Here is a 25,330-nt window from a genome sequence, read left to right as displayed (position 1 = left end):
GCGGGGACTCCTCCTACTGGACGGTTCTGGGATCTGTTCCCTCTCACCTAGTTTCAAAGTCCAGGCAACCGCTGCAAGGAGCAAAGCGCACTGGAAGTTTGGCAAGGCGGTGCTGCGATTCCTACAGATGTTGCAATGTCCCACCCCCAGCCCTGCTGCTGTTGTTGCTCCCGGGAAGCTGCGAGAAACTCCCTGGCTGAGCGCCTCCCCTTCCACCCATCACATGCCTCTGGCAATTAGCTATATTAGAAGATTTCAGGCGCGTCAGCTGTGCTGTGTGACTCTTCCGGGGCCAAGAGGAAGATCATAAGGAGCAGGTAAGGCTGGTGGGGTATTGTGCTGGGAGAGGGGCAGCTTAATGGAACTTACTGGGAGACCTTGGGGACCAGCCTCTGTCTCTCAGCATAACCTACCTGGCAGGGTTGTTGGGAGGAGAAAATGGAGAGAGGGGACGAAACTCTTCCTTCGAAATAGGTAAAAAAAGTTAATAAGAATATGCAAATAATGGATGAAAATACTGAGTTATAAAATGTCAAGTTATAGAGATAAGATGAATGAAAGAGGGTAAGAATTTGCTGATTTGATTATTTAAATGGGAATACAAGAAAGGGAGGTGTGAGGAAGTCAAAGAAACAAGCAAATGAGTTTTAAATTATGAAAAAGAATTGTTTTTAATCTTTTGTATCTTTTTTTCGTGTGTGTTTACTCTTATTTTTTTTCTTGTTTCTCTACTATGTGTTTTTGTATATTTGTTTTTTGTAAAATCTTAATAAATATTTCTTAAAATAAAAAAAAAGAAACTCTTCCTTCGAAGGGAATCTGGGATAGAAACTGTAACAGCAGCCCAAAAAATAATATGGTGAGATGTAATTGTGCTAAATAGGTACATAGAAATGGGATGACATTTCAGTGGCGTCCCGGAGAACCAGGAGGGTTAGCCTAAGCTTGGAAGAACTTTTTGTGCCTATTTAACAATGGAAAAAAACAGGATTTCCCCAGATCTGTCCCAAAGCGACACTTTGCAAATTGGTGTTGTGGGTCTGTGCCTGAGATCTTTGAAATGTGTAGCAACGCCCTTAATGGGGATTGTGTTTTACCAGGCATGCGGGGGTGTGCAAACTAGAGCAGTCCCCGATATTGCACAAGCATCCTTCGATCTTTGTATCGTCACTCATGTCTCAGGAACATCCAGTTTAAGACTACAGTACTGCAACTCAGCCTAGAGATGTGATGTCTTTGAACCACATTTGGAGAAAATGGAAGCCAGTTGCAGGATTCCACTGCTAGGTTGATGTAACTGGAATATAATATCATTCTGGTTTCCACTGAGGTGACCAGCTCCCGCCATCGGTCGCTGAGCCCAATTCAAAGGGTTGGTTTGGTTTTGAACTTTTAAAACCATAAATTAGTCCAGAAATCGGGAAGAACCTCTCTCTCTTATGCCTAATTCCTTAGGGGAATTAATAGGACCGCTCTATTCTGCCTTGGTCAGACCCCACCTGGAGTCCTGTGTCCCGTTCTGGGCAGCTCAGTTTGAGAAGGATATCGACAAACTGGTCTTGAATTGAGCTTTATAGGGAACACTTGAGGGAGCTGGGGATGTTTAAACTGGAGAAGAGAAGACTTGAGGAGTGGTAGGCTAGCCACCATAAAATATCTGAAGGGCTGTCATAAAATCAAGTTTGGGCAGGACTCAAACTAATGGATTCAAACGACCATAAAGGAGACTCCATGTAAACATTAGGTTGAACCTCCTGACAGTAAGAGCAGTTTGACAAGTGGAACTGACAACCTCAGAAGATGGTTGCGGGTTTTTAAGCAGAGATTGGATGGCCATCTGTCAGGAATTCTTCAGCTGTGATTCCTGCATTGCAAGGGGTTGGACTAGATGACCCCGAGGGTCCCTTCCAGCTCTAGAATTCTATGGTTCTATGAATATAGTATCATCTCCTATCCCCTTCCCCATCTTCCCACTATCTGATGTTTGCTGAGTGTCGTCTGTGGGTTGAGGGTCTTTCAAGTGGTGGCACGGGACCTAAATCAAGTCCTTGGGATGAACTACAGTGGTACCTCGGGTTACATACGCTTCAGGTTACATACGCTTCAGGTTACAGACTCTGCTAACCCAGAAATAGTGCTTCAGGTTAAGAACTTTGCTTCAGGATGAGAATGGAAATCATGCTCCGGCGGCGCAGCTGCAGCTGGAGGCCCCGTTAGCTAAAGTGGTGCTTCAGGTTAAGAACAGTTTCAGGTTAAGAACGGACCTCCGGAATGAATTAAGTTCTTAACCCGAGGTACCACTGTACTAGGTCAGTTCACTGAAGTTCACAGAGTTAGGTCAGGAATCTCTGAACTACACCCGAAAGTGGTTTCCATAATTGCCTGGTGAACTCAGCACGTATTAAATTCATTTTAGGGCAGAACTTTGAAGGATTTCCTGTTCAAATTTATTCTTTCACATTTCTGGCTCTTTACACTCTTTTGAACCTTGAACCTTAAAGGTCAGAACTGCTGCTTGGACGTTTCATTAGTCCTGTGTAAAATCCATACTTTGGCACAGCAGCTTAATAATAATAATAATAATAAATTTTATTTATATCCCGCCCTCCCCAGCCGAAGCCGGGCTCAGGGCGGCTAACAACAATAAAATAGTGCAACATTCTAAAAACATTTCATTATAAAAATTAATTCAAATCAAATTAATGGCAACCATTGGGCTAGAGTTATGTGAAGATTGCCAAAGGAGGGAGACAGGCTGTGCCCGGGCCAAAGGCCTGGTGGAACAGCTCCATCTTGCAGACCCTGCAGAAAGATGTCAAGTCCCGCAGGGCCCTAGTCTCTTGGGGCAGAGCGTTCCACCAGATTGGAGCCACAGCCGAAAAAGCCCTGGCTCTAGTTGAGGCCAGGCTAACCTCTCTGTGGCCTGGGACCTTTAGGATGTTTTTATTTGAAGACCGTAAGTTCCTCTGTGGGACATACCAGGAGAGGCGGTCCCGTAGGTACGAGGGTCCTCGGCCGTATAGGGCTTTAAAGGTTAAAACCAGCACCTTGAACCTGATCCTGTACTCCACCGGGAGCCAGTGCAGCTGGTATAGCACTGGGTGAATGTGAATGGCTTGCATCCTTTTCTTGCTACAGCCAGGAAGGGGAACCTGCGGCCCTCCAGATGTTACTGGACTCCAACTCCCATTAGCCCCAGTCAGAATATCCAGTGACCAGGGGTGATAGGAACCGTTGACTTAACAACACCTGGAGGTTCTCTGTCCCTGACCCACACCTCATGACTTGAATACAGGTGTGGGGAGCCTTTGAACTACAGTTCCCATCACCCCTGGCAAGCATGGCCAATGATCAAGGATGATGGGATTTGTAGTATCTGGAGGGACAAAGGTTCCCCCTACAGCTTAGCACAGTGTTTCTTAAGCTTGGGTCTCCAGCTCTTGTTGGACTACATCAGCCCAGCTAGCAAGACCAGTGGTCAGGGATGATGGGAGTTGCAGTCCAGCAAGAGCTGGAGACCCACGTTTGAGAAACACTGTTTAGTACAGTGGTTCCTCGGGTTACATACACTTCAGGTTACATACGCTTCAGGTTACAGACTCCACTAACCTAGAAACAGTGCTTCTGGTTAAGAACTTTGCTTCAGGATGAGAACAGAAATTGCGCAGCGGCAGTGGGAGGCCCCATTAGCTAAAGTGGTGCTTCAGGTTAAGAACAGTTTCAGGTTAAGAACAGACCTCCGGAACGAATTAAGTACTTAACCTGAGGTACCACTGTATAAGACTTTGGTAGCATGAGCAAAAGCTTGTGCTATAAGAAATTTGCCTGTTTTTAAGGTGCCCACAAGACTATTGTTTTCACAGCATGGTTTAGACTTTTGGGAAATGGGTTGCTAGTTAACCTGAGGACAGGTGTGGCGAACCTTTGCTCCTCCAGACGCTGCTGAACCTTCATCATCCTGGCACGCATTGGACAATGACCAGGGATGATGATGAGTTGTTGTTGTTGCAAAGCAACAGATGGAGGGACAAATGTCCCCCACCCCTGCTCTCCCTAATAGTAGGGCTGGCCAGAATGGAGATATGCCTCTAAGCTTTCGTATGGATCAGGGATGGGGAAAGAGTGGCCCTCCTGTTGTTGTTGGACTCCAACTCCCATCAGCCCCAGCAAGCATGACCAATGGCCAAGGAGGATGGGAGTTGTGGTTGAGCAACACCTGGAGTTCCAAAGGTCTATCTGACAGATTAGAGAACTGGGCCAAAACAAACAAGATGAATTTTAACAGGGAGAAATGTAAAGTATTGCACTTGGGCAAAAAAAATGAGAGGCACAAATACAAGATGGGTGACACCTGGCTTGAGAGCAGTACATGTGAAAAGGATCTAGGAGTCTTGGTTGACCACAAACTTGACATGAGCCAGCAGTGTGACGCGGCAGCTAAAAAAGCCAATGCAATTCTGGGCTGCATCAATAGGAGTATAGCATCTAGATCAAGGGAAGTAATAGTGCCACTGTATTCTGCTCTGGTCAGACCTCACCTGGAGTACTGTGTCCAGTTCTGGGCACCACAGTTCAAGAAGGACACTGACAAACTGGAACGTGTCCAGAGGAGGGCAACCAAAATGGTCAAAGGCCTGGAAATGATGCCTTATGAGGAACGGCTAAGGGAGCTGGGCATGTTTAGCCTGGAGAAGAGGAGGTTAAGGGGTGATATGATAGCCATGTTCAAATATATAAAAGGATGTCACATAGAGGAGGGAGAAAGGTTGTTTTCTGCTGCTCCAGAGAAGCGGACACGGAGCAATGGATCCAAACTACAAGAAAGAAGATTCCACCTAAACATTAGGAAGAACTTCCTGACAGTAAGAGCTGTTCGACAGTGGAATTTGCTGCCAAGGAGTGTGGTGGAGTCTCCTTCTTTGGAGGTCTTTAAGCAGAGGCTTGACAACCATATGTCAGGAGTGCTCTGATGGTGTTTCCTGCTTGGCAGGGGTTGGACTCGATGGCCCTTGTGGTCTCTTCCAACTCTATGATTCTATGATTCTATGATCTCAAGCATTCCTGTTCGTTTTGTCTTATTTCTGGTGGCTGAGCCGCCTTGTGGGTCCCAGAGAATGACAAGGCAAGGGGACGGATCCTTTACATGGCGGGTATGGAAGGCACATTCTGGAAGGACGCCCTGGACCTAATTATTCCCCCGCCACAAAGATGCGTGGGTGCCTTTCAGATCCTTACAGCCGACTCATTCCATCAGAGGCTATCATTACCTCCCTATCCCGCAAGGGACTGATGCAAGGTGCGCCACAGGTTGTTAGCAGACAATTGTGTAATGAGGAACAGGCTGCTTTACTCATAAGTGGGCGGGTAGGTGGATTTGGGCTCGAGGTCCAGTGAAGGGAGGGGCGTCCACTAATTCCACAAGCCTGTTGACCATCCTTGAATCCTTTGCAGCTCCGGCGCCGAATGCAAGACCTTGCCCTTTGCTGAAACCTAGGCATGGGCAACCTTTGACAATATTCTGGGGGCCTCCTGCTAATGTTGGGCATGGCCAGATGCAAAATGGACAGAGCAATTAATGTAAATGTTTCAGGAGTCTAGTTTCTACACACAGACACACACACAGAGAGCTCACTCGAGAGCCAGTGTGGTGTAGTGGTTAAGAGTGGTAGTCTCGTAATCTGGTGACCCAGGTTCGCTTCCCCGCTCCTCCACATGCAGCTGCTGGGTGACCTTGGGCCAGTCACACTTCTCTGAAGTCTCTCAGCCCCACTCACCTCACAGAGTGTTTGTTGTGGGGGAGGAAGGGAAAAGGAGATTGTTAGCCGCTTTGAGACTCCTTCAGGTAGTGATAAAGTGGGATATCAAATCCAAACTCCTCTTCTTCTTCACTATCCTCGCATCTAGACAAGCAAGGGGCATGAGGATGCATGCACACATTTTGGCAGGCTTGGGGAACCCCAAGGAGTGCAAATAATATTTAGGGGAGGCATGAAGCCTTGGTGGGGCAGCCCCCAAAACAGCCCAATGAGGACGGAGCATGCTCAGTGGCCATGGGATGGTGGCTGACTGGTGGGGGTGGGGGGTGGGGAGAAGGAATGGAGAATGGAGAGGAGGGATAATGGATTGGAGTGTCTGGAATATTGAAGCACAGAGCACCATGCTGCAATACTTGGTTGCAGTCCCCACTTGCAGCACTTATTATGTGCAAGGTGTGTTACAAAAAAAGTACCGAACTGGTTTGACAGGTCCCTGATGTTAAGATGTATAAGACTGAATCAGATAAGTGCTGGAGATGCAAAGAGGCAGAAGGGAACATTCTTTCATATGTGGTGGACCTGTAAAAGGGTAAAAGAGTATTGGGAAATGGTCCATAATGAATTGAAAAAAGTTTAAAAGTACTTTCCAAAAAAACCCAGAGTCCTTTCTGTCGGGGACAACTCAGACTAAAGTTCCCAGGTGTCAAAAAAGATTATTTATGTATGCCACTACTGCAACCCGTATTTCGTTAGCCCAAAAATTGGAAATGAGTGAGATCCCAACCAAAGAAGAATGGCAACTTAAGCTGGCAGAATATGCACAACTTGCAGACTTAACGTATAGAATAAGAGAACAAGAAGAACATATATCTAGAAATGTTTATTGAATATATGGGGGGAAACTGTACAGCTGAAAACAGTGGCAGCATTAAGATAAATTCAACAGTGTAAATAAGTTTTGATGGATGCAATAATGGAATACTGATTGGTATAGTTTTTGTAAAATATGCAGGGATTTACAATATGCAAAATGAACCATGGAAAGAGAAGAAGTGAAGTCATTGATATCTTAAGGGTGTAAAAATGAGTACTTTAAATTGTAAAACAGAAAATTTAATTAAAAGATTATTTTTAGAAAAAACAAACAAACCAAGATGAAGTGGCTTACGATGTAAAATACACACAGGAAAACAACATAGTTGGATACCAGTGGCTCAGAAATAGCAGCAGGAAAGAGTTGGGGTAAGGTTACCAGATTTTTTCCAATGAATCCGGGGACACTTTTCAACTTCAGTGGATTTTGTATGTGGACTTATTTGTAAATCTGGGGACCCTGGGAAACGGGAACATCTGGTAACCTTAAGCTAGGGACCTCATCACCAGCTTGTGGGCTTCTGAGAAAGACATCCAACTGACCCCTGGGGGGAAAACAGGATGCCGGACTAGATAGTCCCTTGGCCTAATCCAGCAGGGCTGTTCTGTTGTTGTTTCATTTGTAGATCCCTTCAATGCAAAAATAGTTTCTGAGTAGTAAAGGTAAAGGGACCCCTGACCATTAGGTCCAGTCGTGGCCGACTCTGGGGTTGCGGCGCTCATCTCGTTTTATTGGCCGAGGGAGCCGGCGTACAGCTTCCGGGTCATGTGGCCAGCAGGACTAAGCCGCTTCTGGAGAACCAGAGCAGCGCACGGAAACGCCGTTTACCTTCCCGCCAGAGTGGTACCTATTTATCCACTTGGACTGGCGTGCTTTTGAACTGCTAGGTTGGCAGGAGCAGGGACCAAGAAACTGGAGCTCACCCCATCGCGGGGATTCGAACCGCCGACCTTCTGATCGGCAAGTCCTAGGCTCTGTGGTTTAACCCACAGCGCCACCCGCCTCCCCTGGTTTCTGAGTAAGTTTGCGATAAAATATGCAATACATTGTGTTTGATTTCCCCCTCTTCCTGTCCCCTTCCTCTTGTGTGTTGTGGGTTGTTGTTTTTTAAGATTGTAAGTCTGCACACAGAGCCTGCCTTGTTTTTAATTCATTGCATGTAAGTCAATTTGGGGACTTTTTGGGGGCTGAACAGTGGGGTGCAAATGCTCTCAATAAATGCATACAGTGGTACCTCGGGTTACAGACGCTTCAGGTTACACACTCCGCTAACCCAGAAATAGTACCTTGGGTTAAGAACTTTGCTTCAGGATGAGAACAGAAATTGTGCAGCGGCAGCGGGAGGCCCCATTAGCTAAAGTGGTACCTCAGGTTAAGAACAGTTTCAGGTGAAGAACAGACCTCTGGAACGAATTAAGTACTTAACCCGAGGTACCACTGTATATGTATACCGTATTTTTTGCTCTATAAGACTCACTTTTTCCCTCCTAAAAAGTAAGGGGAAATGTGTGTGCGTCTTATGGAGCGAATGCAGGCTGCGCAGCTATCCCAGAAGCCAGAACAGCAAGAGGGATTGCTGCTTTCACTGTGCAGCGATCCCTCTTGCTGTTCTGGCACCTGAGATTCAGAATATTTTTTTCCTTGTTTTCCTCCTCCAAAAACTAGGTGCGTCTTGTGGTCTGGTGCGTCTTATAGAGCAAATAAAATTAAATTCAAACATTAAAACATCCCTAGTAAAAATATACAGTGAAATAAACAAACAAGAAGCATAACAGTTAGAATGGTTTATTTAAAATCAGTTGAAACAATGACATCACAAGTGCAGTTCAGGGGAACGCTTGTCGAAACAGGTGTGTCTTCCAAGAGCAAGTGGAATGACGGGGCATCTAATATTCCAGCATGGATTGGAGGAACGGTGTCGTGTGTGTTTGTGTAGCACGGGTGGAGGAAGCAGAGCCGAACAGGCCACATTTTGTTAAGACAAGGTTCACCTGCCCACAGCCATCTACCAACCATCCACCCATCTCGTTCATGCCACCTATGTCCCTGAGGAAAACAAAATATCATTATGAGGTTACACAACTGCGTTGCCCAATCGCCCCCATGTTGGATCAGGTGATGGAGCAAAAAAAAGCTCCAAGGCACAAAAGATGGGCAGATGTCCAGGTCAGATAAGACAAACACACATTTGCTTGATGCCATAGATGGAGACGATGATAGGTGTACTTTGAGGTTCAAGTCAAAGGGGAGAGTCATCCCCACATATATGATGGGATGCCCTGAAAGCAGCTATGCAAGGTGGGAATGGCTAAGATTTTAAAACATCGAAATATTTAAAAAGAGCGTAAGAAAAGCTGGAGACATTTAGCCCAGCATCCTGTCCTCACAGTGGCCAAACAGATGGTCAAACAGATGGGAAGTCCACAAGCAGGACCACAATAGCACTCTGCCCACCTGCAGTTACCTGCAGGTTCACCTGAGAGCTCTTCTGGGGCTGGTTCCCTTTCTGCTTCAGAGTCTTCATCCTCATCCGCTGAAGATGAGGAATCTGACCCCCATGGTCATGACACCAGGGATCTCAAAGCTGAAATACGGCAAATCCAACAGCTTTTTTGGGTGCATGCTATGTTTGGATAGATCCTTGCGCCACATTTAGAATGGATTCTTTTTATGACTTTGGGGAAGAGGCTCCTATTCTGCACAAACGGAAGAATCCTAGAATCACAATAATGCTAACATCTGGCAGAAACCTAGAATACATAGCTGTCAACGTTTCCCTTTTTTTAAGGGAAATTCCCTTATTCCGAATAGGATTCCTTGCAAGAAAAGGGAAAAGTTGACAGCTATGCTAGAATAATATAGACCCATATATTTACTTAACCTGAATCAAAAGGAGATTACTGCTATTCTCACCTCTAGACTGAATAACATTAGCACTAGTATCATCAGCCCAGATGATACCAGAGTGTCATATATCATTGGATCTAGCCCACAGATTTCAGAATAGTAGGGTAGCAGAGCAAAAGGAAAATTAACCAGTTGGTTTTGATCATGCTGGACTTGCATAAAGCATTTGACCAGCTGGAGTGGCTGTTGCGTCTAAATTTTCTGAAATTGCCTCACCTGAGAAATAAATTTGTGGGTGCTATTACAAAATCTTATAGTACCTCAAGGGCAGTGCTGAGAAACAATTATTTTAATTTCTCTTTGTCTGAACTTCACACAGCTGCAAATTTAGTTTGTATCATTGAAAGTGGATGTGGCATTCTTGGAGAACAAGCTCATTTCTACCACCCCAAGCCCATAAACCGATGGCAAAATACACAGGGGAGTGTGGACTAATAGGAACATCTGTGTAAACATCTCAGAGCGTTTACTCACTAAACAGTTACGTCATATAACCTTCATGCAAACTTTGTAGAACAACTTGGGCTAAGCATTCAATAAACAAGTCATCTGGGAGAGTCCCTGTCTGATTAATAATAATAATAGTAATGATAATAATAATTGATTTGTACCGTGCCCATCTGGGTTGCCCCAGCCACTCTGGGGAGCTTTCAACATATAAAACATAATAAAGCATGATGATGTTTTCTTTTGTTTGATTTGAATGGGATAGTAGTGTTTTGTTTTCTTCTATTTTGGACCCTTAATGAGAGATAATATTACATCAGCTGCTGTGTCATTTTCCTTATTTGGGTGTTTTCTCTGGTACTGAGTTGTTGCTTTATCGGTGCTTCTGTTGGACACATGCAAATAATTGTAATTATCGGTAAGGGGGGCCAGTGGCAGAACATCTGCCTTGCATGTCGAAGGCCTCAGGTTTGATCCCCAACATTTCCAGGTAGAACAGGGGATGCTGCCATCAGAGTAGAAAGGAATGCACTTAGCTGCATCTCATGGACCCAGAGGCAAAGGATGTATAAGAGCAGAAGTTATGAAAGGCCATGTGTGTCAGGAGCTCGGCCTACACTCGAGTAGGACCCCGGCAGAGACACATGCCCGACTGGCATGCTCTCTCCCTCCTGGTCGATCGTTCGGGAGCTTCAAAAGCTTTCTTCTGCCCGAACATCACAGCAACCAATGCCAACCAACACTGGCACACTTAGGGATCCGCAGAGTTTGTGCAGTTGCGTAACGGACCTCAGCAACTCAGCCTTTTGGCTAATCTACTTTATTTATATATAAACACACACGGAGCACTGCAACATGGCTCCTTCTCTCTCTAGCATCAGACAGCGGAGAGAAAAAGAACAAAGGACAATAGTCCCACTTCACGGAACACAGGAACACAACATCCTGTTTCCGTCACTTCCCACTCTGTGGAGTCAAAACATACACTGTCATGTGAAAGACAACAATCCCATGACTGCATTCACGGAGCAGGAATTCTAACAGTGTGGCGTCATGGTCAGAATGCTGGACGAGGACCCGGAATGCCAGGGTTCAGAAAAGAAAGATATTTGCCTAAGCACCGAAAGGGTGTTAAAGGAACTGCCAGATAGGGAACCAGGAACAGGCAGAGTATTATTGCATTCATGTCCTGCTTTGGCGCATCCCTTGGGGAAACCTGGTTGGTCACTGTGACAACAAGATAGGTGCACCCTGATTAAGTAGGCCTCTCCTTTATGCTCTTACGATATGTGTTGACTTTTGTACAGACAGCCTGTTCAAGGACGGGGTGAAAGGGAGGTGCATTTTTAAAATCCGTGTTTGGGAGGATCACCAGGTGTGGGGTGGAGTGTCAAAAGGACATGCAACGATGGCCACCAACTCGGACAGCTGTAAAAGAGGATTAGAGATATTTAAGGAGGACAAGGCTATCTTATGAACTGATCCACACCCTGCAACCATCCTCTGAGGCCCTTCATTGTGTGTCTCCTCTGCAAGAGGTGGCAACACGAGAACGGGGCCTTTTCTGCAGTGGCTCCCTGTTTGCATAATACTCTCCCCAAGGAGGCACTTGCCTTGTACTTTCATTACATATCTTTAGGTGCCAGGCAAAAAACGTTCCTTTATAACCAGGCCTTTGGCTGATTAACATTCTGCGGTCTTTTAAATGTGTTTGTATGGGGTGTGTGGTGTTATTGGTTTGTTTTTGTTTTATTTTATATATTGTGTGTTCTCATTTTGTATTTTTATGTTGCAAGCTGCCCTGTGATCTTCGGACAAAGGGCGGCATACAATTTTAATTACCGTATTCTTCGCTCTATAAGACGCACCAGACCACAAGATGCACCTAGTTTTTGGAGGAGGAGAACAAGAAAAAAAATATTCTGAATCCCAGAAGCCAGAACAGCAAGAGGGATCGCTGTGCAGTGAAAGCAGCAATCCCTCTTGCTGTTCTGGCTTCTGGGATAGCTGCGCAGCCTGCATTCGCTCCATAAGACGCACACACATTTCCCCTTACTTTTTAGGAGGGAAAAAGTGAGTCTTATAGAGCAAAAAATACAGTAATTAATAATGGCTAGCAGCCACGATGTCTGTGTTCTCCCACCAGTGCCAGAGGCAGAATGCATTTTAATGGCAGTTGTTGGGAACTGCAGGAAGGGAGAGTTGCTCATGTGCTCAGGTCCTGCTTCTGGGGGCATTTATTTGGTTGGCCGCTGTGAGAACAGGATGCCAGAATAGATGGGCCATCAGCCTGACCCAGCAAGCTGTTACTACGTTTCAATGGTCTGGTCAAGTTTTGGACAGACAATGTTGTTGCAAGATGCTCTGATGGCTGCACAGAGTCCGTGGCATGATAGGGTGGGGCAGGAATCTTCCTAAACTGGCTCCTGAAGGTCTTTTCCGACTCTTAAAAATCCCTTTTTAAACAGGGACCGAAGCCTAGTGCTTTCTCCGGTGGCTTTTCTCCTTGACTCCATCTTTAATCTAGGAGATTATACACTGTAGAAATGAGCAGGCACATGGTGTGACCTCGTGACTTATGCAGGACACAAATGTTTTGCAAACCGCTTTGCATGTGCCGGCACACGTGTGTGTGGGCGTGTGGGCAATTGGGGCCATAATACATCCCTTCGATGTACAGTGCAGGTTTCTTCATCCTCATCATCACTCCTACCATGTAGTTATGCCAGGAGACTACAGGTAAATGCAAAACATTACTAAACCTTAGGGATGTGGGTGGTGCTGTGGGTTAAACCACAGAGCCTATGGCTTGCTGATCAGAAGGTCGGCGGTTCGAATCCCCGTGACGGGGTGAGCTCCCGTTGCTCGGTCCCTGCTCCTGCCCACCTAGCAGTTCGAAAGCACATCAAAGTGCAAGTAGATAAATAGGTACCGCTTCGGCGGGAAGGTAAACAGCATTTCCGTGCACTGCTCTGGTTCACCAGAAGCGTCTTAGTCATGCTGGCCACATGACCCAGAAGCTGTACTCCGGCTCCCTCAGCCAATAAAGTGAGATGAGCGTCGCAACCCCAGAGTCGGCCACGACTGGACCTAACGGTCAGGGGTCCCTTTACCTTTACTTAACCTTAGGTTACGTAAATACAATCCTGGTTATGACACACACAACGTAGCAGGCTGTTTTTGACTATGTAACTTCTATTTCAAACACAATTCAACATATAATATCTCACAAAGTATAATTCCATAGACCGACACATCATGCAAACAGAACATCTCAAGAGAAATTAAAGTCCAATAGATGGTCAGGAGATAAAGTCCATTCGGTTCCTAAATTGGCATATTGGCAATAACCACAATATGGCATGCTTATCTTACAATGTTCCGCGTATGAACCATAACAAGAGGGGCCTGCACTGCAACGAAATGTAACAGAGTGGAGAATGCCAGCCATGCCCTCTCCTATTTCATCCCTCCTCCTTCCCACCCAAAACACACACAATATTTCAGCGTTCTGTACTCATTGATCATTTCTCATTGGACTAGGAGAGAGGGGGCTACCCTCAACAGATTGTTTTGCACTTTGCAAATTTTGCATGTCCCCCAAGCCTGCGTGATCTGACTCCGTATAAAGCATCTTCCTATACCATAATAGCATACTTAGTAATAAATACATTGGCACCAGCTTACTTGCCTTGACCCCATATGTGCCAACTCGACTGCTTTGATCTGTGAAACTGGGACTCTCACGGGTGCCGCCCAATGCCCGTTCCGCAGTCCTAAGCCATCAGCCTTTTAGTGCCTTTTATTGATAATGTTAATATTTATTGTAAACCTCTTAGAGGTCATACTACCATCAAGCAGTATATAAAAGGTAAAGGGACCCCTGACCATTAGGTCCAGTTGTGACCGACTCTGGGGTTGCGGCGCTCATCTCGCTTTATTGGCCGAGGGAGCCGGCGTACAGCTTCCGGGTCATGTGGCCAGCATACATTTTATTAAAATAAATAAATAAAAAAGGGAAACTAACAATGGGTACGAGGAGAGATCTGTAACAAGAGACCTAGGCTTCTCTTGCTATATCCACTGAGGAATTTACCTTTTACACTTCTCCCCTCCAGAAATCTCAGGACAGTAGGTTGGGAGTTTGAACCCTGGGCCTCGTCAAATGCTCTAACCACTGCGTCACACTGTCACTTGGTAAGAGGCCTTTGTCGGTGGGCGTCAGGCAGAGAGGTCAGAGCTAGCATTCCTTAAGCGCTTACTCAGGTCGAAATACAGCCCACGTTAATAACAAAAAGCAAAACCCACCACCGTTCCTGATCACGTTTCCATTCTTTGTCTCTGCCTTGCAGGTGTGTTTGACTTTTGCCATGGCTACTGATGTGAAAGGAGACGGCCAAGAGGCTCCACACACAGCGGTAAGTGAATATCCACCAACAGCCGTAAAACATGTGCTGCAAACATGGCCCTGAAACAGAGGTAGTCCTAGCAGGAGGAAGGCAAAGGAGAGGGTTTGGGGATCTGTTAAAGATCAGCGGGAAGGGCAGATCTGACCTGTGTGGGGCATGTATAGTCCCTCTAGAAGTGCCCTGTTGAAATGCCCTTGCGACGAATGCCAGCAGAGGCCGGTCTATTGACAGGAGCAAGCCAGCAGATCACAGCAAGCAATTTGGAGTTATCTCTTGATTAGCAACAGCAAGATCTGCGCAGGAGTGTCAAGGCCAATGATCAGAGCAAGCCCATCTCCAGCAGGTCTTGCCCCCATGAAGCAGTTGCTGAGACTGAAGATCTGCACCTCCCCAAAGCCAGGATTTCCCCCAAGCAATCTGAGACTGCTCCTGCAAGAAGCTAACTTCTCCGCACTCTTCATGCCTCTACTGGTTCTAAGAGACCGGGGCGGGGAAGGGAGCTTGTCACAGCGGGACGAGGAGACTCTTCACCAGCCTCTTGGCCTCTGGCGGGATGCAGAAGAGTGGTGGGAGGAATCAGCTGGGACACCCCCCAAGGAAGCAGGCTCAGAGCCCAGGGAATGGTGGTAGAACAATGAGGAATGGTCAGAAGGAGAAGAGGGAGCAGACTGGGAGGAAAATATGTCAGAAGCAGAATGGTAACAGGCTTTAGTGAGCAGGAAGGGGCTGTGACAGAGAGCAGTCCAGAATTAGAGGCAGAAGAGGTGGGATTCCAAGAGGCTGAGATGAGGTGTGTTTGAGTCAGGCTGCTGAAGAAACCAGGTGGTTTATCCCCCTCCTGCTTTGACCAGCTACCCTCCCTGCTGATCTGTAAGTGCAACAAACCACCCTGTGATTTTTCAGATGAAATGGAATAAATTTAATAAATAAATGGACCCTTCTTGAATTGCCACTGTGCTACAAAACTCTCATTGTTCTCCACCCTCTTCCAGAATGTCGTGACCAGAGTGACCAGCCTTCCCCTAGTCAGCTCCACCTACGACATTTGCCACTCTCTGTATAACTACGCCAAGGAGAATTACCCGTTCATCAATTCTGCCTGCAGCGTGGCGGAGACAGTGGCGGCGATGGCCGTTGGGAGTGCGGTTGGGGGCGCCCAGCCGCTTCTCGGCCACCTCGAGCCCCAAAGTGAGTCCTTGAATGCCACGGAATGGGGGGAAGTTGTGGTGTGTATGTAGGAGAACTCTTTGTGGAGTGCTATAATAATAGTAGTAGTAGTAGTAGTAATAATAATAATAATAATAATAATAATAATAATAATAATAATAATTTATTATTTGTGCCCCGCCCATCTGCCTGGGTTTCCCCAGCCACTCTGGGCGGCTTCCACAGAGACCAAAAATACACTAAAATGTCACACATTAAAAACTTCCCTGAACAGGGCTGCCTTCAGATGTCTTCTGAATATCAGGTAGTTGTTTATCGCTTTGACATCTGATGGGAGGGCGTTTCACAGTGCGGGTGCCACTACCGAGAAGGCCCTCTGCCTGGTTCCCTGTAGCTTTGCTTGTCGCAATGAGGGAACTGCCAGAAGACCCTCGGCGCTGGACCTCAGCGTACGGGCAGAACAATGGGGTGGTGACGCTCTTTCAGGTATACTGGACCGAGGCCGTTTAGGGCTTTAAAGGTCAGCACCAACACTTTGAATTGTGCTCGGAAACGTACCGGGAGCCAATGTAGGTCTTTCAAAACCAGTGTTATGCAGTCTCGGGGGCCACACCCAGTCCCCAGTCTAGCTGCCGCATTCTGGATTAGTTGTAGTTTCCGGGTCACCTTCAAAGGTAGCCCCACGTAGAGCGCATTGCAGTAGTCCAAGCGGGAGATAACTAGAGGACACCAGTGCTGAAGGACACTCTGCCCCTGTGGTTCTGCCTGCATTGGGGGGCAAGCAGAATTTCATCCAGAAGGCTGCTCCGGATTCAGACCTGCCTCAGACCCCATTTTACAGCGGCTGTCTTTGCAGTGCTGTGCTTTTGTCCCTGTCAGTTTGTCGGTCGCTGATCTTTCCCATGCTCCCTCCCTAAGAAGCAGACAAGAGAGCTGCACGGCCCACGCTTGCTGAATCGAAAGGCAAAAGTGTTCCTTTAAAAGGCAGCCCAGCTGTGCTTAAAACACACTTTGCAAAACCCAAGCACTTGCATGAAAGGAGAGCTCTTTGCGCAGCCTCAACTCCCTCACAAACAAATGGAGACCAACTTTGCTAAACCTGAGCTCATGGGTATAGCCGGGGGGGGGGGGCACAATGGTACCCACCCGAGAGATGCTGGAACCAAGTTCTGGCGAGTTCCAGTTGGGAAAAAAAGCCCTTGAGTAGGAAGAGACCATAATAATAATAATAATAATAATAATAATAATAATAATAATAATAATTTATTTATACCCCGCCCATTTGGCTGGGCCTCCCCAGCCACTCTGGGCGGCTTCCACAAAAACCAAAAATACAGTAAAATATCACACGTTAAAAACTTCCCTGAACAGGGCTGCCTTAAGATGTCTTCTGAATGTCAGGTAGTTGTTTATCGCTTTGACATCTGCTGGAAGGGCGTTCCACAGGGCGGGTGCCACTACCAAGAAGGCCCTCTGCCTGGTTCCCTGTAGCTTTGCTTCTCGCAATGAGGGAACCGCCAGAAGACCCTCGGAGCTGGACCTCAGCGTCTGGGCAGAATGAATCATCTTGTCCAGCCTTTCTCAACCTTGGGTCCCCAGATGTTGTTCGACTACAACTCCCATCACCCCTAGCTAGCAAGGCCAGAGCTCAGGGATGATGGGAGTTGTAGTCCAACAACATCTGGGGACCCAAGGTTGAGAAATACTGAATTCTAGTGCAACCCCCTGCAATGCAGGAATCTTTCACCCATATGGGTCTTGAACCCAGAGCCCTGAGATTAAGAGTCTCACGGTCTACCAGCTGAACTATATCCCTCAGCGGCTATAGATGATTGTTTTCCATGGTTGTGATCTTTGTTTTGTTATTTTCCTGCCTTGGAAATGTTTGCTTTTAAATGATAATAACAATAATAATTGTGTGTGTGTGTGTGTGTGTGTTTTATAACACACTGAATTTGTGTGATCTGCCTTCTTTCCTTCTGCCAGTTGCTGCTGTCAATCAATATGCTTGCAAAGGGCTGGACCAGCTGGAAGAGACTCTCCCTATCCTTCACCAGCCGGCCCATCAGGTACAAGTACAATAATAGAATCACAGAACTGGAGAGTTAGAAGGGACCCCGAGGGTCATCTAGTCCAACCCCCTGCAGTGCAGGAATATTTTGCCCAATGATCCCCGCGATTCTGAAACTGAAAAGTCTCATGCTCTGCTGATTGAGTTATTGTCCTAGGCAGGCCAGTTGTGGGTGGGGCCTACCCATGGGTCTCTGCATTCTCAACCTCACAACGACCCTGAGAGGTGGGCCAGGCTGAGAGGCAACAACTGGCCACTCCAGGTGACCCAGTGAGCTTCAAGGCCAAGTGGGGAGATTTGAACCCTGGTCTCTCCCATGTCCTCCTAGTCCCCTACGCCACACTGGCTTTTTTTAGCTGTTAATCAGTATTTCTCCCATTCAAATTAGATTGAAGTAGTCTGCACGCTGTAGTTTTCCCCTGGCAGAGCTACAATTCCCAGTATACTTTAGCAAATTACAGCTCTTGAGATTCTTTGGTGGGGAGGTCACCAGCTTTAAATGTTGTGCTTTAGATCTATGGTGCTGATCTGCCCAGAGATAATATGGTATTATTCATCTCCTTTGCACTCCAAGTAATGTGGTATAGCTATTAGAGAATTGGGCAAGGACCAAGAGACCAGGGATCAAGTCCCTGCTCAGCCATTAAGCTCACTGGGTGACCATGGACCAGTCAAAATCTTTCAGCCTAACCTACCTCCCAGGGTTGTTGTGAAGATGAAGTGGAGACAGGGAAACCATGTACCTGACAGGAGCGAGCCAGCAATAAATCACACTGAGGAAGTTGGAGTTAACTCTTTATTAGCAAAAAACAGGATCTGCATAGGAGTGTAAGGCCTAATGAGGACAGCAACCCATCTCTGGCAGCTCTTGCCCCCATGAAGCTGTTGCTGAGACTGGAAGTCTCCACCTCCCCATAGCTGCCTAAGTCCTCTCCTCTGCAGGGTTTCCCCCCATGCAATCTGAGACTGTGCCTGCAGGAAACCAACATCTCCCCTGCCCTCTTCATGCCTCTCTTGGTGCTGGGAAACCAGAGGGAAGGGGAGCTTGTTGCAGCAGGACAGGGAGACACCCATGCCTCTTCACCAGCTGAAGTATCTCTCTTCTGCTGGTTCAGCTTCTGCCACTGATTCTGGACTCCCTTGCTCACTAAGCCCTGTTGCCTCTTCCACTTCTGACACATTTCCTCCCAGTCTTCCCCCTCTGACCACTCACTGTTGTCCCACCACCACTCAACTGGGCTCTGAGCCTTCTTCTCTTGAGAGTTCCCCAGCCGGTTCCTCCTACTGTTTCTTTGCATCCAACCAGTCCGTGACAGTACCTTGGGTTCCTCAAAGGAAAAGTGGGGTATAAATGTTGTTGTTGTTGTAGTAGTAATCGTGAGTTGACCTTTGGTCTGCCTCCTTTCCTTTCTAGGTGATTGAAGACGGTGTCACCATAACCAAAACGGTCATCTGTTCCACGGTCAATGTAGCCAAGGATGCCGCTTCCGGGGCCAAGCAACTCTGGTCGAACAGAGTATCTGAAGCTGTCGATCTCACCAAGGACATTGTCCAGGATAGTGTCAACTTGACCAAATCGGTGGTGAGCTCCACCGTCAACACCGCAGTGAACGCCGCAAACGAGGCGAAGGAGCTCGTCACTCATAGGGTGACCGACGTCGTCAACCTGGGCAAGGAGACGGCCCAGGACAGCGTGGAGTTGACCAAGTCGGTGGTCAATACCGCCCTCCAAGCTGCCCAAGAGACGAGGGAGCTTGTGGCTGGCCAAGTCAAGACCTGCGGGCCTGTCCAGGAAGGCATTGAGATGACCAGCCTCTTGAAGCAGGCTCTGAGCAGCGGTGTGGACGTCATGTTGGGGAAGACAGAGGATATGGTAGACTACTACCTGCCCATGACTGATGAGGAGCTGGGTGAGAATGGGCTTGGGTGCTCTGCAGTATTGGCTGACACTTTGGGAACTGTAGTTTGGTCAGGATCATGAGGGCTTCCAACAGCTCCCAGCACCTTTGACAAACTAGGTAAAGGTAAAGGGACCCCTGACCATTAGGTCCAGTCGTGGCCGACTCTGGGGTTGCGGCGCTCATCTCGTTTTATTGGCCGAGGGAGCCGGCATACAGCTTCCGGGTCATGTGGCCAGCATGACTAAGCCACTTCTGGCGAACCAGAGCAGCGCACGGAAACACCGTTTACCTTCCCGCTGGAGTGGTACCTATTTATCTACTTGCACTTTGACGTGCTTTTGAATTGCTAGGTTGGCAGGAGCAGGGACCGAGCAATGGGAGCTCACCCCGTCATTGCGGGGATTCGAACCGCCGACCTTCTGATTGGCAAGTCCTAGGCTCTGTGGTTTAACCCACAGCGCCAACTACACCTGCCATAATTCAGTGGAGAAGCCATGTGGTCTCCTCATGCTTTAGATGTAGGGTGTGAACATACCCCAAGCCATCGCCAGGTTTTATTGCTCAGCCAAATACAGGTTATAGCCATGAACAACCAAAACAAAGCCAAGCAGGTCTCAAAAACATATTATAGCACATATGATTAAAACATTATAAAACACTTCACAAATGGTGGAAAACTCAGGGAACAAGACTCTAGGGCTTTCCTGAGTTGAGAGGCTTTAGTGCAAACTTTGCTGTGTTAAACATAAAAGGTTTGTTTGAGCTGGACAGCAGGTAATTGATTTTTTTTAACATATTTTTTAATTAAAGATTTATTGATTTACAACAGGTAATTGATTTTATCAATGTCACTAAAGGTGGCAGTCGACTGGAGGGTTTTCTTTAATTATTTAGCCCTTGGAATGGTGGTTTTAGGCCTTGGCCGGTATTCTATAGTCTTACCTGTGAGTCGGGGGCAGCATATTGATGCACCCCCATGTGGCGACGTTTGCAGGGCCCGTTAAAGGGTTGATTGTGGGAGCCCTACAGTGGCGGCACATAGGTCAAACTCATGGCTAGGTGAAGTGGGAGGGCATGCTGGGTAAGTTAACGCTTTACAGTCTCCTCCCACAACACCTGATTGCCCTGCGCACCCTCAGCCCCGGTCGGGCCTGAGAGCAGTGGCGTAGCGTGGGGGGTGCAGGGGGGCCAGCCGCACCGGGCGCAACATCTGGGGGTTAGGGCAAATCCACGGGTTAGGGGGCGCAAATCCACGGGTTAGGGGGCACAAATTACTTGCCTTGCCCCGGGTGCTGACAACCCACGCTACGCCACTGCCTGAGAGGGATACCTTCCAAGGCCTAAGCCAAGGTTCCTACACCTGAAATTAAATAAAGTTACGGCCGAATTGAAACCCATACATTGTTGTCATGTCTTCTCTTGGAGGTGGGGTAGGCTCCAGGGACAGGGTTTAGCGCCTGGGCTCGCAAACAAAGTCATGGAGAATGAGAAGTGGCCAAAAGGAGTCATGATGGCTGTGCTCTGGTTCCACAACTGCAGTAATGTTTCTACACACCAGTTGCTTATGGAGCCAAAATGGTACCTCTCTCACACACAAAAGGATGGGTATTAGCAAGCTTGAGGGGGACCCCCAAGTTCTGCAGAACATAGAATTGTGGAGCTGGAAGGGCCCCAGGATTCATCTGGTCCAACCCCCCTACAATGTACAAATAATATTTTTTGGGGGGTGAAGCCCCCCCAACCTTCCAGATTTGCCCGTCTTTCCCACCCATGCTGATGTTTATCTGTTCGTATTTGTTGCAGCCAAGCTGGCCACAGAGGTCAAAGGTTTCGGAGAGGCCTTGGAAGAGCAGAGGAAGCAGCAGAGTTACTTTGTCCGCCTGGGGTCGCTCTCGAGCAAAGTCCGCCGTCGCGCTTACCTGCATTCCCTGGACAAGCTGCGTCTCATCAGGGAGAACACTCAGGATACGCTTTCTCAACTCCAGCTGGTGATCAACTTGGTGAGTCTGGTGCGTTCATACTCAGCAGACACGACCCAGCTGCCTCCACGCCATTGTACCACCATTCTCCGTTTTTTCCCTCTTCCACAACACTACATCAATCAATACTTTATTGCGGTCCAAAGACCCACAAAACAATTTCAAAACTTGTTGTTGTTGTTTAGTCGTTTGGTCGTGTCCAACTCTTCGTGACCCCCTGGACCAGAGCACACCAGGCACTCCTGTCTTCCACTGCCTCCCGCAGTTTGGTCAAACTGATGTTCGTAGCTTCGAGAACACTGTCCCACCATCTCGTCCTCTGTCGTCCCCTTCTCCTTGTGCCCCCAATCTTTCCCAACATCAGGGTCTTTTCCAGGGAGTCTTCTCTTCTCATGTGGTGGCCAAAGTATTGGAGCCTCAGCGTCAGGATCTGTCCTTCCAGTGATTTTCAGTGATTTCAAAACTAGATACAGTTAAAACGACCTGACAGACAGATGGAAGAAACCAAGGCTGTCATTTTGTTTTATCTAGGGCAGAATGATCTTTTTTTCTTATAGCCTCATAAAGAAACTTTGCCATGGCGCTTGTAATATCATTTGACCTGTCTTCCAAAGATATTTAATATGGGAGGCTTCAGATTTCGAGAGATGTTTCTTACAAAATATAATGTGGTATAGAAATGAAATTAATAATGTATATGTTATACCAGTGGTGGCCAAACTTGGCCCTCCAGCTGTTTTGGAACTACAATTCCCATCATCCCTGACCACTGGTCCTGTTAGCTAGGGATGATGGGAGTTGTAGTCCAAAAACAGCTGGAGGGCCAAGTTTGGCCATGCCTGCGTTATACAAAACACAACACTGACACACATTGCATTAAAACTTTCTGCTTTTATTGTTGACATCCATTTTATCTCCCCTCCATGATGTTTTTGCATGGTTTCATAATCTAGTTTCATCTGTCACTTAGAGAAGCAGTGTAAAAATGCAAAAGTTAATCTCTTCCGTTGTCAGCATCCCTTGACCCCCATTCTGACTTCTTGCGTCCCACTTGCCTCCGCAGGTTGAAGCCGCGCAACAAGGCATTGGGAAGCGGCTCCAAGAGGCTAAGGAGAAGCTGAGCCAGGTCTTGCTCGAGTGGACCCAGGCACAGCCGGAGGAGAGGCGGGCCGCGGCCGGAGGCCCAAGGCCAGAGGTACCTCTCATCTCTGTATCGCAGCAGCGACAAAGAATACGCTTCAAAAGCTGCTGTTGGTTTTTTTAAATTGAGGGGAACTACGAGTTAGTTGTGCTCAACAACTGCACAGGTCTACTCTAAGTAGTATGCAGTTGGATATAACCTTATATTTGAATTGCATGAACAGCAAGGGGCTCTTTAAGCCACTCCCCCATGATGAGAACAGCAAAGGGCTCTTTAAGCCACTCCCCCATGGTGCGAACAGCAAGGGGCTCTTTAAGCCACTCCCCCATGATGAGAATAGCAAGGGGCTCTTTAAGCCACTCCCCCATGGTGCGAACAGCAAGGGGCTCTTTAAGCCACTCCCCCATGATGAGAATAGCAAGGGGCTCTTTAAGCCACTCCCCCATGATGAGAACAGCAAGGGGCTCTTTAAGCCACTCCCCCATGATGAGAACAGCAAGGGGCTCTTTAAGCCACTCCCCCATGATGAGAACAGCAAGGGGCTCTTTAAGCAACCTCCCCTCTGTGATTGTGTTGTTTTGCCCTGGCAGGTTGAATCAGGCACCCTGGCTATGCTTCGCTTTGTCACCCAGGACCTCGGGCCGGTCTATGCTCACTTGGCATCCACCGTCGAAGGCCTGCCCAGCAACCTCCGCGAGAGGGTGGTCCAAGCCCGCGGCAACGTCCGCCAGCTTCACTCATCTTTCACCTCGGTCTCGTCCTTCCAGGACTTGTCCTCCAGCCTCCTGGCCCAGAGCCGGGACAAAATCGCCCAGGCGCAGGAGACCCTGGAGACGCTGGTGGATCACATCGTCCAAAATACGCCCTTGAACTGGGTCGTGGGGCCCTTCCGGCCGTCGGCAGGTGCCGAGATGGAGACGGAGAGCCAGGAGATGGAAAGTTTGGCCCCGGAGGAGCCCATGGATGAGGGCGAGGCCCTAGAGGAGAGGGAGACGGTATCCAAACCGGCGAAGGTCGCAGTCAAATCAGCAAAGAAAAAGGCAGAAAGCGAGGGGGAAGCAAGTCCGGTGTCTGGTGTGGTCAGGAAAGCAAAGAAAGAGATGAACGAGGGAGAGGAGATGAAGAAGAAGCCCAGCAAGAGCACTCTGAATCAGCTCTCCGGTGCTGCTGAGAAGCAGGCATAAGAGTCTGGGGCTATTCCAGCACCCACCCCCCCAAAACCAATGGTTCAGCCATTGCCATTTTGCACCCACGCATAAACACACTGCAAGAAGCCAATCCGTTAAAGGGAATCAAAAGCAGGGAGCCGGAAGGACCGGTTCGGAGGGGAGGGTGCCCTCTGCGCCTCTGCATGAGTTCATGCTCCAGATGCAGATACGCCAGGACAGCCTCCTCTCAAAGCGTGGGTCATTTCACTTCTAGGGTGCGAAGGCTGAAACGTGCCTGTTTTTCATTTGGTGGTGGTTGGGGGGAATGCGCCAGTTATCGGGGGCTTGTGTTAAGTGAGAGCAAGCTGAATCTTGCACGGATCGGGCTGGCTGATTTATGTGCTACGATGGGGAATCCTGGGACCCGCTGGATGGATGGCTTCCATCGTCCTTGATGGGAGCTGAAGTCTCATTAACGCTCATCCTCACCAATTCTCTATAGATAGCTGCATATGTGGGTCTGTGTTTAGACACCCATCCATCATTGTGGCACACAGGCAGGGGGTTTAAAATCTCAGGTTCCGTTCAAAACAGAGTGGGTAGTCCTCATTGTTGCAGAGATGAGCTCGGAAGAGAAGCAACAGAGGAGGGTTGAGGAATGAAGGTAGACGTTTACAAGGCTTTGTGAACATGGTGGGTTTCAAAGGTGGCGTTCGGTGTGTGCCTTAAGTTGTACTTCCATTACTTTGTGCGGCCGTTTTGTGTAGCTCTTGCCTGCCTGACCCTCTGGGGGGAAAAATAAAATGTCCTTCTTTTGCACTGTTTATGCTGATAGCAGACTCCTGTCTTTTCTGAGCACAGAATCAGAGTTCCTCAAGAGCACTTCAGTTGGTTCCTGCTGCTTTGAAACCCAATATGCAAGCAGCCTAAGCAGCAAGGATGTTGCTAATAACTTCATGGAATTTATTATCTGGCAAAAAATAATCTGCTAGCCTAACTGCCTACACATGCTTCTGGGAGTCACTAGTGGCCTGAAAATAAAAGGAGCCAACTTTTTTTTTAAAAAAAGCTCCCCTCTTTGTTTGCCTGGAAATTACTCTTTTCACCATAGGTGACTAGGAAAGGGTGTCTTGCTTACAAGCCTGGGGGGAGAAGGAATTGTCTATTTATTATTTGCTTTTCTCCATGAGGTGCGATTTGAAGTGACTTACAAAGTGATGCAAACATTAAAAGCAATTATAAAAAACCAGAGTAAATTTTTTAAAACCCCAAAAAACACACACCAGTACATGGAGGCGGGGAACAATCACTAAAAAAAAAGTGAACATTGATAGAATTAAAACAATATCTACAGATGATCTATTAAAAACACAGATAATAAAAAACCCCAATACAGCATGGCACTAGTCAGTTACCAGAAGAAGGCATCACCTGCCGGTAGAAGGAGGCAGCAGAGAGGGAGCCAGTCAGGCTTCTCCAGGGATGGAGTTCTAAACTTGCCTGGGAGGAGCCACCACCAAGAAGGCCCTG

The 25,330-nt window shown here is 47.7% G+C and overlaps 2 protein-coding genes across 2 annotated transcripts in view; one reads left to right on the top strand and one right to left on the bottom strand.

Annotated features, from left to right (window-relative positions):
- UHRF1 (ubiquitin like with PHD and ring finger domains 1) overlaps window positions 1–25,330 on the bottom strand; it is a 173,663-nt gene that overhangs the window by 49,520 nt on the left and 98,813 nt on the right. The gene's annotated exons all lie outside the window — the stretch shown is intronic.
- Window positions 220–24,624, top strand: LOC310753377 (perilipin-3-like). Its single transcript, XM_083594627.1, has 8 exons — window positions 220–317; window positions 14,337–14,402; window positions 15,386–15,581; window positions 17,547–17,629; window positions 19,046–19,541; window positions 21,336–21,532; window positions 22,575–22,706; window positions 23,243–24,624. Exons 2-8 carry the CDS (start codon window positions 14,355–14,357, stop codon window positions 23,834–23,836), a joined length of 1,746 nt encoding a protein of 581 aa, XP_083450753.1. The 5' UTR covers window positions 220–317; window positions 14,337–14,354; the 3' UTR covers window positions 23,837–24,624.

This window comes from Podarcis filfolensis (assembly GCF_964270895.1).
Source record: "Podarcis filfolensis genome assembly, chromosome: 18".
NCBI lineage: Eukaryota > Metazoa > Chordata > Lepidosauria > Squamata > Lacertidae > Podarcis > Podarcis filfolensis.
Note: the sequence above shows the minus strand (reverse complement) of the source record. Positions and strands in the feature narration are given on the sequence as shown.

Coding starts and splice junctions, on each gene's coding strand:
- LOC310753377 (XM_083594627.1), top strand. CDS start 14,355: ATGGCTACTGATGTGAAAGGAGACGGCCAAGAGGCTCCACACACAGCG. Junction 15,582..17,546: donor CGGCCACCTCGAGCCCCAAA/GTGAGTCCTTGA, acceptor TCCTTCTGCCAG/TTGCTGCTGTCAATCAATAT. Junction 17,630..19,045: donor TTCACCAGCCGGCCCATCAG/GTACAAGTACAA, acceptor TTTCCTTTCTAG/GTGATTGAAGACGGTGTCAC.